Source organism: Lasioglossum baleicum, chromosome 11 (assembly GCF_051020765.1).
Source record: "Lasioglossum baleicum chromosome 11, iyLasBale1, whole genome shotgun sequence".
NCBI lineage: Eukaryota > Metazoa > Arthropoda > Insecta > Hymenoptera > Halictidae > Lasioglossum > Lasioglossum baleicum.
The window spans coordinates 14,716,734-14,738,204 of NC_134939.1; the positions used below are offsets into that span (position 1 = coordinate 14,716,734).

The following is a 21,471-nucleotide window of genomic DNA, read 5'->3' on the forward strand; positions in this document are numbered from 1 at the left end:
TAGGAAGGTCGAGAGGGGTGATTGTGTTCTGTATCATGTATAATTCACCAGCATAGCTTGGGTCTCGCGTCGGCAACTACTGCGTTGTGCCCGTTATATCTGCTGTACCGGCCCCGTACCATGCTATATCTAACCTCTCACTGTCACGACATCTTAGATATTTTCCCTCGCTTCCGCCCTCTTTTTTTTATTTCCTTTCCCGCTCTTATCCTTTACTTCCATTCCATTCTATTTCTAACCGCCTCCTTTTCCTTTCCTCATTTTCCGTTCTCCATCCGCGCGTTCGGACGTTCTTTCGGCCGTCGCGTCCCGTCGGGTTGGGTAGTACCTCTACCTCTAGCTAGCCGGTTTCTACCTTTGCTCAATTTCGCGTGTCACGAAGCCCTTTATGTGCCGGACCACAAGTCTCGCCGCCGAACAATGTCACATAACTTTGATAATTCCGCGGTCGTTGCATCATTCATGAAGTTGTCATTGTAGAGCCATAACTTTTATGATGAGATCGCGCCGTAATGTTCCCGGATATTCTTGGAAACTTACAACTGCCGAGCTATTCTTTTTTATTCTCCTCCTACCGTTGCGACGTCATAACGTTGGTTTATATTCTCCCGGAATATGTACAGAGCTATGAGAAACGAAGACTTTCGAAATACAACGATGTTTTCGGTTTCTAAGTGCTGTATCTTGAACATTCTTATTTTCACTCGTTTCTTCGTGGACCGGTCGAATAGTGAAAAGAACAGACATTTATAATTTCGTTGTGCTTCGAGTAAGACAAGATTAAAGTTTCCGTGGAAATAAGTTCATGAGCTACGATGCTTTTCTTGTACAACACCAATTATAACTTTGACGCTTTTGGCAGAAGGACTTGTGCACGTCTACGTCTACAGCAATTGACGTTAATTGCAGATAGGATAAATGTACCTATTAAAGTACGTAGAAATAAATATTTTGCCCCGGATAAATTTGTACAATTCAATGAGAGTCAAAATCGTCAATCATCCTCATATTTTTATAATCTCAAGATTTGAGATAACATTTTTCATAAAATAGTAAAGACCATTTTTCCTGTCTCTATCACCAAAAAACTGTTGTTCATACGATTGTACATTCTTTATATTGTGTAACAATATGCAGGGTGTGATATTACATGTAAAAATAAGTTAAAAAAAAGGAATAACATTTTTAAAGTTCCGCCAGGTTCGCGTGCTTTAGTATATGCAGAAAGTAGAATTGGTTGATCATGGTCAGACGCGTCAGCCGATTCCTATGCAATAGCACGTGCATTCGTTGCATTTTCGAACTCCATTTTCTCGAAAACGAAGCCTCAAACAAAAGGAAATTATTCCTATCTTCCGATTTATTTTTACATGTAGTATCACCCCCTGCTCGGTTGTACCACCCGTCCGGCCACACCCTGTATAAAGTTTAATCATTTCCTCTCCCAGATTCGTTGACGCTAAAACGATCGGTAACGTGTTCATTCTGTTTTTGTAAAGTTTGTATCTAAAAATACTTCGTCGCGCCAATCCGACTGTATAAATAGTTTTTCGGTGTGCAGCCATGTTACATCAAATATTAAAGATTCGATTCAAAGAGACGCGTTTTCCTGGGTAATGTCTTTATTTTTGGCAATTTGCCCTGTCTCAATACATTTTGAACGGACTTATTTTGTTTAGTCGTACATTTCGGTTCTACATCATTTGGGGATACCATTTGAGACTTTAGATAATTATAATCAAAAGGCTACAGCAGACCAAGATTACAAATTAATATGTAATTTTAAGAACCAAAATCAATGGTATGTTAGCGCTATGTTATAATTAGACTGCGGATGTTTATAGTTTACGCAATTTTCAATGTTTGTAGGCAAATTATAAGAGAGTGGAAACATATAAAATTTGATTCCCAGCGGTAGCCTCTGTAGATCTGAAATAGATAATAAAAATTGAACAGTAACAATGAAAAACAAATTATTGATACATTAGCAAGTAAATTAATCCTTCTGACGTCTCAAAAAAAGGACTCGAGCTGTTGGATCGAATTTTGAAGAAGTTATTCGTTTTTAAAAGGTGTGCGAATGGGGTTTGTACACCGACTGTAGATCTCCAACACCTGTAACATAATTGGATACTGTTAATAATATTTCGTTTCATTTTACGTCTTACTGTTAACATGTTTCGTCATAGACGATTGTTTGCCTTGCAATTTGATGGTTAATACGAAATTAGATTTGCACTAGGTGATGCGTGTAACTAATTTATTGTTTGCAGTTGCACTATTACAACGTTCGTCAACAATAAAGCCGTGAGCTTGTTGGGCGCTTAAACACAATATTCAATTTGAAACGCAGACCGTTTCCACGATGGTTCAAGGGTGGGTGGTGGAATGCGAATAACCGACAACAGCCATTTCTGGATTTTTTACGTCATTTCAATCTTCGTCGCGTCGTTACTAACAGATATTCTTTCGAGATGCTTTTGATGAGGAATTAGTATCGAAAAAATATGAAGAAGCAAAGTGACAACAAAGTAAAATATTATAGTTTGATAACTAGCACATTTTTACACTCATTTTTCACACACATTACTTTCTCATTATACATACTATAATAAATATTCTTAAGCTCTACATGAATTGTTGGTTTCAAGGAGGACCGAAAATTCTTTTACCTTTTCATTTCTTGTAAAGTAGCTCCTTGCCCTTTTTTTCAACGCTACAAAACAATTTTCAACAAATGGCACCTACAGCCCTTTTTAATTCCAGTCTTCAATTCTTTTCGTGAAAATTCCCCAGCAACAGATATTTTGTTAAGTAAAACCTACTATAAGTACGAATAGAATTAAAAAAAATAAACCAGACGGTACTTGTTTATTTCGAGTCCTGGAAAATACTATCATTGATCTAAGAATTTCCGTCAAAGCTCGCAGACTTTACATCGACAGTTCAGGGTTAAACTATGCTGGTCGTAACAAATCCAAAAATTAAACTAATCAACCTACGCTCGAGGGTAAATTGGCTGCGCGTTTTCCCCAGGCTATTGGGTCATTGAGAACGAGTGCGAGCACAGTGCATCGGTTAGAACCGCACAAGTGTAGCGATAATGTAAACATGATTTGTAACACAAAGGCTACATGAGTTAGGCACGCCTGCCACATGTTCAGGCTTGAGTGCAGGAGTGTGGTGTGTCAGCGTACGCTCGCTTATTGTACGACCCCCGTATACTTCTCCATCCTTATGAGCTGTGTATACACAGGCAAACAAGCCTTAGGTATCGAACGGTGTTTACATGCAGTACCAATTAATCAGCAGATACTATAAACTCGTTTCCCTCGCGGCTTTTTCCTTCTCAAGTTCTCTGCTGCCACTGTAACAGGTTATTCCACGCAACTGCAGCTGCAGACCTCATGCTGTGCATGTTGTGATTGCTGACTAAACTTTTGATCTTTGCGCTTCAGTTTTTGGGGTGGTTGTTACCGGGGTTCCTTAAACTTTGTTTGACGTACAGTCGATTATTTCCTTTTGTCCAAGCGTGTGCTTGGTTTCATTTAAGGGGGCACACCCGTTTCGAGGATTACAAGGGTGCGCCTTCTGATTTCTCGATAACGCAAAGATGGGTTTTGCAGTAGTCGAAAGCGCTGGATGGAAGATCAATCCAGGTCGCAGTGCCCCTTTCCTATTTTACCACGTTTTTATTAGCTCGCTTTCTTGTCTGTCTGTCTGTTTGTTTGTTTGTTTGGTACAAATTTTGCAAATTGATTTTAAACTAACTTCCCGATGAACTGGATGACAATGCAATATTTAGAAAAAACATGCGCGTGGAAAAGCACGCGCGGCAAAAGTGAAACTTCTTGCAGTCTAGTAATGTTTAGAAGTAAATGAAGATTGGAAATGGTAAATAATCCTAATGAAGCGACAACAAGATCAGGAACAACTGTCGATGCAGTATTTGCAAGACATTTAGACAAAATTGAATCGAGAATATTTATATCAACGATAGAATCATAGAAAATCATAGAACATAGAAAACAATAATAAACTGTGTTTCGTTTTAAATCTTACGAGTATTTTCATAGCTATTCAAAATTCACAATCACAAATTTTCAGGACTATCTGTACGGGGTTAGGAATCTGTATGGGGCTGGGAAAAATTATTTTATACTTTTTAGTCCGTTTTACGTTTACGTGGCGTAATTTGCATTATTCGGCACCGTAATTTGCATTATTCGGAAGCATACCGCTGCGTATGTAGCTATTTCCATGAAGCTGCGACAGCTAAGTACACGCTTCCGAATAATTGAAATACATGTACACAAGTCAAGACTTTCGGTCGTTACAAACGATCATGTTCATTATAAATAATAAATAATTTCGGTCGAACATAGCAAATTGTATTACCCTAATTAATGCGGTGGTATTAATTGGATACTTTTTACCTTTGTTAGTTGACTCACGAAGTTTCTTGATAACCATCACGTGTCGTGGCGATAATATTATCCATTTTATGAGAAGCGTGCATTGAAGTGCGATTTTTTGATTTGGATAAATAATCTCTTTAACAGTGTGCTCGTGTTCGTGTCATAAATTTATAATTCCGCACAATACTTGATAGGGATACGACACGCAACGTAGTTGCGTCTAGATTCGGTTCAATAAAAACATTGCACGTGATTGTAGAGCGCACATTGAACTTGTTTGTTCATGTAAACATAATACACAGGCACATATGTAGATAACTGGACGTAATAGCGAAGACAGCAACGTTTAAACTCTATTTCAGCGTACAGTTTCATTCAATGGCTACACATCAAGTTCTAACGAAATTTGCTTCTGGATCTGACAGTATTCTCGAATTGTTTTCATTGGTTTTCTGTGAAAACATGCTGATAATAGAGTTTAGTTGTCATAATTGAATTTTGGACGTGTAGCAGCGGTTCTGAATATTTCATTTGTCTTACGATCAGTGAATATTCCTTTTTGATGAAATAAAATGAATTTTTTCGGTGTGCCACCACATTGTACAAAATATTGAATATGCAACACAAAGATGTATTAAGCATAAGACAATATTAACAACTTCCCGTTGCATGTTAGTATCGATATAATTTTCTTAAATAAAATTAGCACGGAAGAATCGAACGTGTAAGAACTACATAAGAATTTAATTCAGAAGGAACGGTGTGTGAAATTCCATTATATGTAGTGACCTTTTGCACATTAACAGATTCCGATGAATCTTTTAAACCTACCGAATCGGTATCAGTCTACGGTAAAACCTCTAAAATATTTTGGCCGAACTAAATGCAACTGCTATACAAATGAAATGTTTAATTCAAAGAGGAAGTTGCAAAATGAACTAGAATTGCCAGACGGATCCAGTGTCGCCAGATCAAGACTTGTGTCCCCAATCTACCCTTTAACGACGCCATTCCCCATACTTCCGCCGCGGATCGGTCGCGTTTCAATAAAACTAATGATTCCAAGATATTTTGGTTGAACTAAATACAACTGTAGTACAAATAAAATATTTCATTCAAAGAGGAAACTACAGAATGAACGCTAAAATTGCCAGACGGATCCAGTAGACTTGCGTTCAACTTCCCCTTCTACGACGCCATTCCTCACCCTTCCGCCGCTTTTCGTCTCTATCGGGCATGTGTCCGGTAATGACAGAGAGACGGTAACCTTTTCCCCTCATCTGGCGACACTGGACAGATCAAAATAGCCAGTTTTAAAGCTTTTAACCCTTTGCACTCGGAGCTATTTTAACTCGAAAATGAAACATTTCTTCCGACCTCAAATAATTCCATTCTAATTAATTTTTCTCTTCGTACGAATAAAAGATTCTGATATAATACCTCATGCAATATACTTGAATGTTCAGTAATTGATTAGATACCAACATACTCGTATTTCATAATGTAAACGATATTTTGAATAATGGTACAGTAATTTTCGTTGGCTCTGGCTGAGTCACCGTTCGAGTGCTCTAAGGGTTAATTTATAAATTATACAGCTGTCCATCGGGCTCTAGTGTTAAACATGAGCACACGAGAATAAACAAACAAATAAGTAATCTTGAGATTATTTTGTCGAAGGAATTAAAGGATGTAATAGAAAGACAAATTTATCAATAACATCAAGGTTTACTTTATTATATAATACTATAATATTTATAGTTGAATAGGTACTTGGAACAAAGTTGGACACAAAGTATGGTAAATAAGTTATGGCACATGATATGTACAATATGGAGGAAAGTTCTTTTCCTTTGTCATTGTTTTATATTGCGCGCAATTTGGCGTGCCTCAGAATATTGTTTTCTTCTCATGATACATTTGTTCTTAAGAAACTGTTAACTCGACAGAAAGTGGCTCTTTGGTATCACCTACGTCTATTCGTAATCTACAGGCATTGTTCATTCGAAGTGCCTTTTGCATCGTGACGCATTGTGACGTTTCAGCAATCTATCGAAACAGAATTCTAACAGAATAATATTATAAATTAAAAAGAACCTATAAATTAAAGAACAATAAGTTTAAAAATTTCCATAACAGGTTAAAGCAGGAATTTACAATTTCTAACAGGATCGAGAGGTCTCGCGAGCTATACGTATAATGTGAATCATGAAAAAACATTGAAATTGTTTGAGGTTTTTTAACAAGTGCCCTGTATCAGCATTATTTGTAGCAACGTATTATTGTCTTCGTTATTTATTACGTGAAAATTCCTGTTAATGCTTTAGACCCTCGTAATAAAATGTTCGAAACCGTTTTTAATAAAAATTTATACACAAATATTTAACATATATTAAGACATCACTGTGTACTATGTTGAAATAAAGTATAGCCAATGTTCTTTTTATTAGTAATTATGTGAGTCGAATGAACTAATTTGTTCTTCCACTGGAGCAATAATTTAGTTGCACTAGATTGCCAAAATATCGCACTGTGCATCTCGGTCAACTTTTAAATGAGAATACCTAGAAACTATCGTACACGGTAAAAATCTCTGTGTTATGAAACGACACGAATAATGTGTCGGCAAGATATCGTTGTCATCTCGTAGACGTACATCGTAGATCGAAAGCGAATAAAGTTTAACTAGTGCATTAATTATTACATAACAATTTACAAACATAGTTACGCGTGATTATATACAAATTCGTGACGACTTTTACGACAAATAGAAATAATGAAAGCCTTGTCCGAATGAAACCACAATTTGCTAATTACTTGGCGAGCCGTCCAACTACCTCAAAACAATTACGTACTCGACGACAGAACTTTCCATTCTTCCGGAACGCTGACCCAAGTTGCACGCAACATATTTACATAGAAATTCTACAATGTCAGGCAATTAAACTAATACTTTATGATATGTCTTTATTATATTATTATATCGGTCAATTATGGTCTTACTCATAAATGGTGTTCTCAGATACTTTTACAATATTATATCCTACTAAATCTTGTCATATCTTACACGAACCATTCTCTTCATCGAATCGCATTGGTTTCTTTTCTATACAATGATCTTCGCGAAAATTAATAAATCACTTCGAACGCTTACAACTATACCCGAATGGTTTCCATTTCTTTCTTTCTTTCTTTTTTAAACTGTTAACGATAACGGAAAGAACCTTTTTGTGATTTATACAAATAAGAAGAATACATTTTTATTGCGCGCGATTTATGATTTATTCTCGTTTTAGTCGATATACAGTACGATATGTAATACGCAAGATAAAACGTTTCTATACACATAGTGTTTCTCTTCGAATGGCGTAGTCGCGTCGTTTAGAAATAAGAAAGACGAAAGACACACGCAAATGCTGTAAATAACAGTGATCACTGGGCTGTACTCGTATCGGAATTCCATTTCGCTATGATATGTAAACAGTATTTATGATTTTGAATAATTAGTACATTTCTAAAATGTCTTTTGTCCCACTCATCTACTCATTTCTGTCGTTTTAAAATAGTCACTCTCTAAAGTCGATTTCGAAATCGTTTGCGTATTTCCCTCGTTTACTGCCACGGTAGAGTCTTTACGATTTAAATGAACGTGAAACAAAGAGTAATCGAATCAACAAGGCTTGAGTAGTTAAACGATGCAAAGTGGTTAAAAAGATCTTAATGCTAAACGGTAAATGTCAACGCGAAAAAAGAGCGGCTACCGGAAACTGATTATGCATACACCTATGAGTAAGATTCTATGTTTAACAATTCATTTTGGCTTCTTTAGATTTATTACAAACATTCAATCTAGTTACCGATAGTAATTATTTATACTAATTAGTATTCCTCGTAAATCCTTTATACAAACCTTCTTATAATTGTACGTCTCAACATAATACTCTTCGGTTATATGTATTGTAGGTTTTAGCTTTTGTCAAGCGTTCAAAACTATCGCCGCTGCTGCATGTGACCGTTTCGTAAATCAAGAATAATTTATACACATTTATATATATTTATATGTATATATATACACAAGAATCTTCATCTTTTGCGCATGTAGGTATACGCGACCTTTTCGAGTAACTTCTGTTCCTTTGCTCTGCTTTTGTAAATATCTTGTTTAGAGTAGGATGATCCATGAAGCCAACAACATTTTATTTTCGTTTGCAATTTTTCAATCGGAAGATTTGGTACGAAGTTACTTTTTAAAATGGTTTTTTAATAACGAATGTTTATTTTGCTTTGCCGTTTTATAGGCTGTAGCCTAGCCCTCCCCCTTCGCGGCCAAAAAAATAAGAACAATTTAAATTAACCTCCTCATGTAGATTTTAAACGAAGTCTATAACAAATATGACGGCGACGCGCGTTCCTTTTTAAATGAAATAAAATTTGATTCGCTTGAAATCAATATTTAAGCATTACAATAAATGTAGCCATAGAAAAAATATAAATTTTCTTTTCTCTTCTACGACATTTTGGGAATAATGACGTTTTAATCACTGTAACCGCAAATAAAATGGTACGGCAAGGAGTTGAAAAGTTAAGCACCTGAAATTTTTGTATAATTTATTTTACCTTGAGTTAATTTGATCAATTCAGGGCCCCAAAATTAACGATGTATTGGATGACTCCCTACAAGAATTTGATTTAGTTGAAATGATTACGATTCGGGTTACTGTTATATTTTCAAGTGATTTTTAACATAGTGTAAATCGTATTTTTTATAGCATAATTATCCTTTGTTATGTAATAACAATCCCTTGGGTAAAGACCGGCATATTGAAATAAAACTGTTACTTTTAGTTCACTTCAAGAGTTGTATTATAATGGATTTTGAAAAATATGATTCCTTAAGCAGACTGAAACATTTACTTCCATGACAAGGTATCCATAAGAGACAATGAGGTTTCGAATAAATTTGGCAGTTAAAAATTTTCAAATAACATCATAAATTAAAACGTGGAACAATTATTATTGAATTGGACTATTGTTCTTTTCGCTTTTATTGGCAAAATTATGAAAAGCTATTTACATTGCGAAATATTTTACCAGACTATTTTTTAAACAATTTATTTCGACAATGCCCAAGCCTGATACAAACTTGCTGCTCTGTTTCTTGAGAAGAATTTAAACCTTGATCGTATGTATTATATATGTACTGAATTGTTAATAAACCTGAATTGTTATGGACACTTTGAAATGGCAATTAACGTTCACGGATCATCCTACACGCGTGTAGAACACGGATATGTGTGCTTGGAGTTTTCTTGTAAATAGAGAATATAATGTATGTATAATATACAATACATAAGCTTTGCACCCGACTTATCCACGAGTAAAAAGTTCAATTACGTCTTCTTACCATTAAGTTCGACAATATTACCGGATTGTACATGCATTGGAATATAGTGTAGGCGCTTTGTTACGAGATTGTAAACATTGTTGCCTCGAAGTACTTGGCACGCAGAATAATGAGAACGTGATTGAAGTTTCGAGTCGTATGCGAAACGATCATGTCGTTTTCGTTCAGAGACAATTCGGTTTGTTTGTTATTGCAACGTTACACGACGAAATTAACGACTTTGCCGTATCGTCGTCGGCCAGTCAATTTCCGAATTTCGTTTCAAGCAGAAATAATGGAAAGAAAGTCGACCGACACGAAGAGATTTGCTAGAACTTATTTAACATGTTCGTCGCCACGCCACCCATATTTAGGTGACGGGTATGTTTCCGTGGGGGCCCCGTCACCCATATCTGGTTGACGTTCTTGTTGTAGATTTTTCCTGTTTTTTCTTTTTATCAAGCACACACATGCCTACATCAGAGGCTCGGAATTATATATTTACTCGTGATGGGCGATCTTCGAAGGATACTCCCATCGATCCGGCCACGCGTCTCGCTTCCTGCGGCGGTCATAGTTCTCCTAGGCCAGGCCTGGGCGACGCTGGCTCGCGGAACAGATGTGGGTGTTTCTTTCCTTCTCCTGCTCCTTCTCCTCAACATCTGTTCCGCGAGCCAGCGTTGTCCAGGCCTGTCCTAGGCGCCTGAACTGGCTCGAGAACTACGATTGCCACGGGAAGCGAGACGCGCGACCAGGTCGAGGGCGCGTACCATCGAAAATCGGCCGTCGCGAATTAATAATTTCGAGCCCTAGTGTAGGTACGTGCGTTGCAAAATAAAAAAACCAGAAAAAAGCTAGTGCTAGAGCTAATCGCTCTGTTTACGTGCTTGCGCTTCGATTATCGGATTTGGGCCCCGTGAGAAACTCGACCAATTCACGCTAGGCGACGAACTTAATTAATCGACAGAAGGTTCACACGCCCCTCTATTGATAATAATTTAATTGGTATATACAAGTATGCAAAATAGTGACCTAGAATTCTGCCTTATTCTTTTTCAGGTAAAAGAAAATGTACACGGCACATATACCTACTCGCGCCAAATAGTAAGGCTCCTAGGTGTACAATATGATAATGATAACTATTCAAAGCATACTGCGATATGATTTGTTACCCTGTCTTTAGTGCCTACAGAACAATTCGTCTTTCCAATGTTCCCCTTCCTGCGCGAACACTCGGCCATGTCTGATCGGGGAGGTTACAGGTTTTATGCACTCCAAATACACGCTTTTGCAAATCATCAAATTTTCAATTTCCAGATCAATTTCACCCTTTTGCAAATCAAATTCAACTTTTTACAAATATAGTATTTTTGACAGGGCTTCGGAGTCGGTAGACAAAATTCTTAACTCCGACTCTGACGCCGATTTCGACTGCGACTCTCCAAATTGAAAAAATATGCACTCAAAATAATTAAGAGTTGTAATAAAACTGAATAAATAGTTGAAATATTGTGTTAAAGTCTAAGAATATGGAGCAGATAACTCTGATACAACACGACTGTTACTTTCTTCTTTCAGGAAATAGTTAGAAAATACTGCTACCATCACTTTAACTGTTTCTCCTTCACATAGTGCCGAGGTATATCCATATACAATACATCTATACTGTAGATCGAATATTAGCAATTTATTTATGCATACATAAATCTATTAATGATTTATAAACAAAAGAGCCAGAGTTGGAGTCGGAGTCGATATATTTTTTTCCGATTCTGACTCCGACTCCGATTTTTAAGTAAGTTTTCGTAAAAATCAAATCAAATGTAAATCAATTGTTAAGAAATTAAAAATTTTATTTATAGCACAGATGTACATACATCAAATACTGTTTTAAAAGTGATTACCAATTCATTAACTTTGTAATGTATGAAAACTATGTGTAGATATGTATATTCATTCATGGTAGCCATTTTGTGATTAATAGATTTTGAAAATGAAAGTACATATTTATTTATAGAAGTTTACCTCGCAGAATTGACACCGCTCTCGTGTGTCTAAATAAATAAATAATTCATTTTAAGTATCCTTAATGGGTGAAATTGATTTACAAAAAGACGAAATTAATTTGCATAGGATCACTTGCAAAATTTGAAGTGCAAAACCTACATGTATGTATTAAACAAAGTCCCTTACCGTCGCGTCGCGCGTCGCAGCGAATTTTCAGATTTCTGTGTCTGTTGTCTGCAAGCCTGATTTTGGTCTCGATTAATTCGATTAGAAAAGAATTTCGTGCAAGTGTATACAGGGCCGCAGTAAAAGAAATGCGGAGAGGATGACGGCCCCGGGAGCATTAAGGAAAGGGGCGCTGATAGCGCCGATATTTGTTATTACTAGACTGCAGATCTTTATGCATTTATAGGAAAATTGAGTGGATGAAATTCAGAATTGTTGGAAAATTTTTAAAATTGAAAATGTCATTATTATATGATTTCTCCTTTATTAAAATCATTAAGGGAAGAAATAACAATCACTTTGGTCTTTTTAATTTTCATTGTTGGTGATAGTTAACCCTTTGCACTCCGAATGATAATTAAATTTTGTTGCCAACAATTCCCTACTATTTTAAGTGTTTTATTTAAAATTTACTTCAAACGACAGTACTACTTATTTTAAAACTCAAACTTTGTTGTAATTTATATTTGTGCAACTTATATTTGTTTTTAACAACCAAATGGTAGAACCAAATACATATAAAAATTCGTTTTATTTACATTTTTCTTTCTCTATTGACGAGTCATATTCGACAAAGGAGTGCAAAGGGTTATGGTGGATAAATATCTGATAAAAAATTTGTATTTCTTTTTGGCAGGGGTTGCAATTCGCAAATTATAATTTTGGTCCCAGACGCAAGTTTTCCTTACCGCGGCCCTGAGTGTATGCAAGACAAGATATTTTCGTTGTATAGTTCCATGAAAAACGAAATACAAACGTCTTAGCAATGTAAGAGTTAATATTTATTCAATGACGTTATAACTGTAGAAGTAATGTGTGGTGATTGGTGATATCAATAAAACGAATTGTATTGACATTACAAAAATAGATAAAATGGACACTTCGTGTATAATACTTCGACAAATGAGGTCACAGTAGCAAGGTGATCGATTTCAAGCAATTTCCTTCTTGTGAATTTCAAATGTAAACGAAGGTATATACATATGTACATACATTAGGGTATTCTTAATGCGTGGTAGTCAGAAATTTCTTTAGTATTATAAACTCGATACATTGAAAATATAGAAGTAGTTCAACATCTTAAAACGTAAGTAAAATAGTTGTTATTTTGCACGCCGTGCTTGCATCAATTACAGTTGCTCCGTGAAACAAAATTTTATCTTGGAAACATAACAAACTTATAACTCGTATAGCAACTAATTAATACAATTAGTATTATATAATTAGATAAAAAGAAAATTAATAATTGAGACGATGATATGTGTCACGGAAATATTAAATATCGCAGTAAGAGTATTTTCCCTTTGTATGCCATTGTTTTCTAGGAACATTTCAATTCTTGTTATATTCGCTACGAAAAAAACGGTAAAAATCGTTAATTTTAGTATTCGGCCGAACAGAAAGATGTTTTCATTGTTTCTGTGTGTTTGGAGAAATTAAATCATTTATCCTAAAAGTAGCAGAAAGTTGGTGGTACGTTCCATTCGATATTTTCCCAAAGATGATCTATCGCCAAAATAATTTCGATATTCCCTGTTTGTGATAGCATTTTTCCCAATCATCTTTTAATGATGTTCTACTATACATATGTGGCTATCCTTTTGGGGGATGATTCGTATTTGTTTTTCCTTTGAAAATTGTTCGTTGAATTGTTCTCCTTTCAAAAAAAATGAAGACAAATTTCTGTGGTTGCAAGGAAAAACGCCGCATGTCACGATTTCAAAAAAATTGAGTTTATACATTAATTGAGCTTCACAGTATAGGTTGAGATTCACGTATTTACCAGAAAAAAGTCATAAAAATAAATGCAAAAGGCTCAAAAAAATAATGCAATTTAACCGATGTCCTATGTCAGAACATTAGTGATGAAAACTTTGAAAGGCAATATCTCAAACGTGAAAGTATGTGACATACGGTGTTCTTCCTGACAACCACAGATTTATCCGCATAAATGTTTGTGAAATTTTATTGATTTTTAACCCTTCCTATCTAGAATAATTCCATTCTATATGATATCTTTCTTTTTATAGATATGAAATTGATATAACACCTCATACAATACTTAAATGTTTAGTGACTGATTAGATATCAACATATTTAATTAATCTAAACAATATTTTGAACAATGGTATAGCAATTTTGAGTGGTGACTCTAAAGTGGCCACTCGTGTGCTAATGGTTAAAAGATAAGTGTACAATACCTAAAATATTTGAAACATATCACAGACAACATTCGTAGACAGTTTTTGGAAATTTTCCATTCGTCAACTTTCTATTTCCGTTTTTGGAAAACGTTCTGGTCAATAGGCAGGTTTAATGTCGTTGTATAGGTTTGTTGGTTACGAAACTGCAAGATAGATGTTCTATCTCTGGCAGACTAGTGATTGTTAATAATTTGGAAAGGGAGCTTCCGCCACGATTCACTCTGTTCTGACTTTCGTTTTATTTTGGCATGTCGAATCATCCCCCAAAGGAGACGACTGCGTACAGTTGGATATTTTTTCTAACAGATGCGAACGTACCGATTCATTTCCGAAATAAATAACATCGATATACTTCGAAGCATAACAGTAAGTGCATCGCGGAACGTGCATGAGTCATTGTACTATTAAAAAACAAAAAAAGAAAAAGAAAAACGAACAAATCGGCGCGTGCTAAAAAAGCTAGATTCGCCAACGTTTCTAGTTGTTTGTAGCTCGTTCGAGCTAATAGCAATGAAATTGAAAGTTAGAGCTTTGATCGGTGCCGTGTAAAAACGTGTCCAATGCGGTTACCGTCTTCAGCGAAACACAATTTATTGCTAGACAGCGGATCTTTATGCAAAATAAAAATGTTCTGCCTGAATTGCAACAAACTGGAGTGAAATAGAAATTTATATTCTTTTTTAATAGGTCGGAAATAATATATAACAGTATTCTTGAATTCTTTTAATGTTTTTACTGTTTTAAATTACACCTAATCGCTTCTTTCATAAATGCATCAAATCCGCTGTCTATTTATTACACCGCGATCGTACGGATGCATAGGAATATAACATTCGACAATGTAGAAAAGAAGCATTCCTAATACAAGTGGGACGAATGTTATCGAATCTAGATTCGAATTGATTTCGTAGATGCGACAACGTCGACCTGCCGAACTCAGGCAGAAAGGTAAAATAACGAAGAATGATAACGTAATAATATTAGTAAATGTCGTTAGACTCTATATTGCACTAGAATTTTCTTCCATTATCTAGTAGAATGGCAATAGACTATTGCTCTAGAAAATACTTATCCTTTTACGTATATACAATTTAAAAATTACTACCATCCTTCCGTTTAGTTTTAACTATTACAATGATATATCGCCTTCTTTGTCGAACATCCCCGTGGTATTGCTCGGTGCACGGTGAATATTTGAGCATGATCACATTTCTCCTCCGTCATGTGTTGTACGGGTTTCGAGCGTACAGTCGTTTCCACTTGATGGACGCAATTTAGCCCGTTCAGTGTCCGCAGAATATTTTTTCGAATTCCTCGAGTATCTCTATTGTTTCATTCGTGTTCGTTGGTTCTCGCTGTATCCGGCGTGCCGGAGAAGCGAGTGGTATATCCGGCAATTTTCCGAACGCTTAACTTCCTCGATAACGTCTGCGTCGCGGTCTCAAACCTGCGCCTATTAAGCGGGAACAACTGTACTTCGTGATCGGATAGCTACCGAGACCGTGTTCTCTCGTGCGTGTAACGCCCGGCGAATGGCACGCGTGACACGCTTCATTTTATACAGTAAAGTCGTGATATCTAGCTCTCATCGCCTGTTCCCGGCAGGGACAGACATCGCGTAGGGAAACTATTCTCAGGGGGCTAGATCGCGACTTTACTATAGCTGTTCTCTTTTGAAAATTCTTCCGAGCTGTACTTTCGGCGCCGCGCGTTGCACGCGTGGAGACACGTCGGTCTTGCGTGCACGTTCATACGAGGATTCGTTCTTTTACACGTTGATTGAGTTTCGTTGTCAGGGAGAGACAGCGAAACTGCCAGGAAACAAAAATAAATTGCGCTAGACCGCGAAATACAGCGAACAGTTCTCAAGAATCGAAAGATCAATTTCTCAATGTACGATGAACGATCCGTCACGCTCCCAATCGCACACGAGTAAGTATACGAAGTCCCCTTATTTGTTATGCGCTTAATAATCGTGTTTTATCGTCGAAAATATTGGCTTTTATATTGGTTCATCTCGAAGAGAAGCTAATCGAACAGCGCCGCCGCTTTCTCTCTCTCTCTCACACTCTGTCTCTCCCCCCTCGCTCTCTTTCTCTCTTGGTTTTTGCACGAAAGCAATTATCCAGCGCATTGGGAACACGCGGTCGATCACGTGGAATACAAATAAAGTTCATTAATTCGTCGACTAATACTACAGTATTGCTTCAATATGATATGATACAGTCTTTTCACTGATTGTCCAAAATCACTACATAACACGTTTTCGTACTTCTTTCTTCCTTCATCATGGTTCCTCGCTCTCATTCGCTCTTTCCCACTTTCACACATTTCTTTCTCTCGCGTTCATTCTAGCCTCGTGCATCTCATTCTCATCGATACATTTTCCACAAATGAAACGTGTATTAGAAGCAAACGCATGTGACTTTTAACGATAACGAAACACAGTACTTTCGAAGTTATTCCTTTCTCTTCTGAAATTTTCCAAACCTTGAAGTCCTTGATAATTTTCGTAAAATGATAGACTATACGGTAGAAGGTAATAGCACCTTTGATTTTTATACACTGTTATTATTATACGTAGTACATAGATACGTTAATAGATATAAACTTTTCATTCTCGTCACAATACAGGGAATTAAAATAGATTCCGATCCAATAAAAATCTAGTATTACCATATCTTAATGTTTCAGATACATCTGTGATAGTTTTTTTTATAAATCTGACATTGATATGTTTCGTTACATGATTTCAATTAAATCGTAAACTCTTTCAAATCAATCGTATCGCGTGGAAAAGGGCAAAAGTTGTGATACGTGTCGCGAAGAAATTCATTTATCGAGCGGATGCAAATTAATCATCTCAGAATGTAATCAAAGTTTTATGATAATCCTCAAGGTTTGTTGTAAAACTTTCACGTTATACTGGAAGTAGCAGATGTATCTTTATGCAATGTTTTGTACCGTGAACGTAAAATCAGTGAGTAAAAACCTTATCCTAGCGTTAAACATTCGATGCTTCATTCTTACTTTTCTCTCACGCATGCACTCACTTTTTTCTCTCTCTTTTTCTCTCTCTCTCTCTCTCTCGCTCTCTTTCTCTATCGTTTCACTTTTTACACTGCACTGAGTGTCTTCATTAGGATTAATATCACTTATTTCTTCGGCACGACGTATCCACGCGTCGACTTTATAACAATACGTACTTTTTATACTTTTATGTTTCGAATTGTACTTTTCAAGACGCGTCGATGGCTATTCGCTTTTTTCCGTTTGCGATCGCCTTTTCCTCGTTCGCGAAAACTTCCCTCGTACAAGGTTTCAAAATATAGCAAAGTAATGCTTTCAGGATTGTCTAATTCTACCGCTTTTCAGCTAATTTGTAGACTGTGTAATTTTATGTAAAGAATCCTTTAGAAACTAATACAAAATATAAGACTTGATAGAATTAAATCCAATTTGATTATTTATTCTTCACTCATCGAAGACGTTGATGAGAACGAGACGATTTCATTCGATTTCCATGTCTTTTTAGTTTCTCGATGAAAGCGTAAGTTTGCATAAACTTTCACAGACTAGAAATTTATATCACGAGTTAAAGATATTTCGAATGTTTCTACTTTTTATTATGAGACCAAAGAAAGGAACCACCAGCTGAAATATTGTTAACACGTTTCAATATTTGATATTGCGTGAACGATTTGTAATTCGTTTCCACTGGAAACGTTACAGCGAATTAAGACACGTGTATTAGAATAAATAGAAAATTTGAAAAACATTCGTGAAGTCTTTGGCCATGAAATCGGCGTCAACGACGATTTCAACGAGTCTATAGAGTGCGGCGCGAGGGTGGATACGCTCGTAAACTGTTTTATCGCGATCGTAGCTGATACACTCCGCAAATTCTATCTCACTTTGCAGATGCTTTGGTCTAAGGTTTCCGCAAGCACTCTTGCGCCCGACTCGAGATGACATTTATACATAATACGAACAAATGGTTCCCGTTTCTTAGTAACTTCTACGAAAAGTGTATACTTCCAAACTGTATAAACGAATATTAACCCCGGGTCTTACAATGTCGAGACAAACTCTTGGTGTAGATCAGAATTTAATAGAACAAGAATATTATCTTTCTCTTTCACATACAAATTAACTATAACGTCTTCCTTATACTTTGATTCGTTCGAAATGATATACATCTGAATGTTTGTTCGTTCCGCTTCAGTCATTTTCGTTAGAGTGAGCAGTTCCGAAGTTTGCCGGAGAAATTGAAAGCCAGGTGAATCACTGAAGACTGTTTTCGCACGACGTGATCTGTCGAGAATTGCTCGCAGATTGATCGTGGGGATTGAGGGAAGAAGCTCGCGAACCGATGAGCCGGGAAACGTTCTACGAATTATCACGTTCCGCAGAAGACGCGTCTAGAACACCGCGAGCACGAGCGCGTGCAATGACCACAGTACATTCATTTCGAAGCCTGTGACAGTAAACTATCTCAGTCCGTTTGGCCGCACAGTATCGAGCTACCGTTTCCAACCCACTTAAAACCGAGAAGCAGTCCCCGTAGTTGAACTCCAACGACTGCACCGACGGCGAACAGTAGTATGTACCTTGCACAGCATCTACAGAAGTGCACCGTCGCGTCGCGTCGTCGCGCCTTTTGAATCCGGCGCGGCGATCGTTGTTCCGCAGCGATGGCGTCCGCTTGGGCGTCTTACTTTCCGCTGCTTTTTTACGGCCATCCCTGAAACTCGGTCAAGGGTTCTGGTTTAGGCTCGAGACTGGGCAACTGATACGGTCAGTTTTGCTGTCACAAGCCACCCTCGGGTCAATGTTGAGCAGCGAACTTCATGCGCTTCTGCTTCTGTCGTTGATTACAGAACCAGACCCTGACGACGTTCTTCTTCAGATCGAGTTTCTCCGCGATCGCGGCGATCTTCTCGCCGGACGGCCGCGGTTGCACCGCGAAATACGCCTCCAACGAGCGTTTCTCCGGAGCAGCTATGCTCGTTCGCTTTCTTTTCTTCTCGCCGGCTGGCAACACGGACGGCGCGTCCGGATCTCGCCTTTTGTTCTTCGCCTGCGCCTCGGCCTCCTCCAGCCACGCTTGGAGGATCGGCTTCAGAGCGATCATGTTGTTGTGCGATAATGTCAACGACTCGAATCGACATATCGTTGACTGAGACAACGCTCCCACACCCGGCAGCTTCAGATTCGCCAGCGCTTTCCCGACGTCGGCTTGCGTCACACCGAGCTTGATGCGTCTCTGCTTAAATCGCTCGGCGAACGCCTCTAATTCTCGTGGATCTGTGTCCGCGTCTGGATGCAAACCCGCCGCCGCAGCTGCCGCCGCGGCTGCAGCCATCGCTGGATGGTGATGAGCCGGATGCGGTACGCTGCCACCACCTCCACCCAGGTTTCCGTGGTGATGATGGTGACCCATCATTCCGTTCATACCGCCGTACACGGATGGACCGTGGATACCAGCGTGATGACCAGGTCCGCCGCCCGTGTTCTCCGACATCGGCGTCAGCGTAGTCATCGAGTTCGCTGGGTCCAACATATCGAGACTCTCCATTCCCGGATGACTCATCTGGAAAATATATTTTACAAACTTTCAATTCGCGCAGAGTTTGGAGGAGCTCTTGCATTTTCAACTAAATCGTGTGCCGTTAAACTCTGCTGCACAGTATCATCTCCAGAACTGGTCGCACAGTGCGGCCGATCGGCGATCTAGCTGTTCAAAAGTTATGATGACGCTTGTGTGACGTTTAATTATATGTTTGAGAGCTCGAAACATAACAAATATGCAAAGGGACCCTGAGCTGGTTTTCAGTAAACAATGAAGCACCTGCTAATCCCCCCGGTCTGTATCAGATTATTCGTGAAATCTTTGCTTTTAGTAGTGTTCTCTCGAACGTCGAGTAATAAAACCTTTCTCACCAGCTATGGAGTACGTAAAGGAACGTAAGTATTATATTATATTATATTACCGTCCATTATTTTATTTAGTGGAGTAATTTCTTTAATAATTACAGTCCTTTTCAAACTTTAGAAATGTGTAACTTGCTAAGAACCTACCATATTCTCAAAAACATGGTTGCTCATCCGTTGTGGATTATTTCGTTATTAGATTTTATCAGTTTCATATCCATATTCACGTCCATAATTTGACAATGAGGAATTTTTCAAGTTCTATGCCAAAGAGCAATGACCGTAATGTCTAGTACTTTCTCTTTTTATAATTATATTTCTTTTTATAATAATAAACAGGGGTGAAAAATCGTAGTTGGTCGCGCTGGTTTTCTGAATTTTGAACAGCTGGATCGGCGGTCGGCCGCACTGTATGTCGTAACAGTTAACATTTTATCCCCACTGCTGGGAGATCCCCTTGGAACTAGTCAAATGGTAAATACATATGTACGCTCGACGACCGAATCAACGAGTCACCAAATCACACTAATTCAAGCGAAACAAAAGATTGCAACTTTTCGAATTTGTTATCATTTTATGAAACTTTTACCATCCTATTTATCTTGTGAAGAATAAATGCAACGTGTGCTGTGCAACAACAGGGTTCACTCCAAATGCATTAAAAACACATAATACATTCAGGTATCATATGTGTGCCCGAACTATTATTGTTCAGAAATGAAGCTAATAATATGTATTTCTCCAAGTGATTTGAAATTCATGGATGAAAATCTTAATATAAAACTGAGGCGGTGTATCTATTAATTTAAGAAAGAACTAACGAACTGAACACAAATGTAGATTGTAACAGAAAGCGTATCTACTAATTAGCTAATATAATTTCTAGCAGAATAAAATAATTGTTCTTACGAAAGAAAAAGATTAGAATTTGTAATTAAGATGTCATTAGTGTTTTAATAAAAGCACTATTTCATAAACAATGAACAATCACCCTTTTAATTTGTACAATCAAACATTTATTTAAGAAGAATTGCAACAGTAAATTGTATGTAAAAGCGATTGCTTGACATGTTCTATTATAAGAATATCTGTTTGTTAAAATGTATTTGATTTCCCTATTAGCTTAAATAGTCGATATTTTATTCTATTTCGGAAGTAATAAACGGTGGAATATAGTTTTTAATGAGAAGGATATACCATACATAGACACAATAAGAGACGTAAAAAACGCGTAAAAAGTAGACGCACAATTACGCCGCTGTACGTGCCGCGTTTGTCACTGCAAGCGTAGTGTGCGCGA

General features: G+C 37.3%; 2 protein-coding genes across 3 annotated transcripts in view; one reads left to right on the forward strand and one right to left on the reverse strand.

Moving 5' to 3' along the window:
- Window positions 1-21,471, forward strand: part of LOC143213564 (P protein) — a 140,797-nt gene that overhangs the window by 33,313 nt on the left and 86,013 nt on the right. The gene's annotated exons all lie outside the window — the stretch shown is intronic.
- Window positions 1-21,471, reverse strand: part of Acj6 (abnormal chemosensory protein 6) — a 102,306-nt gene that overhangs the window by 18,674 nt on the left and 62,161 nt on the right. For both annotated transcript variants that reach the window (XM_076433548.1, XM_076433547.1), the window contains exon 4: window positions 1-19,830. This exon is cut by the window's left edge and continues 18,674 nt beyond it. In XM_076433548.1, the coding sequence (XP_076289663.1) occupies window positions 19,066-19,830 (765 nt within the window). In that variant the 3' untranslated portion in view covers window positions 1-19,065. The remainder of the gene's footprint in view (window positions 19,831-21,471) is intronic.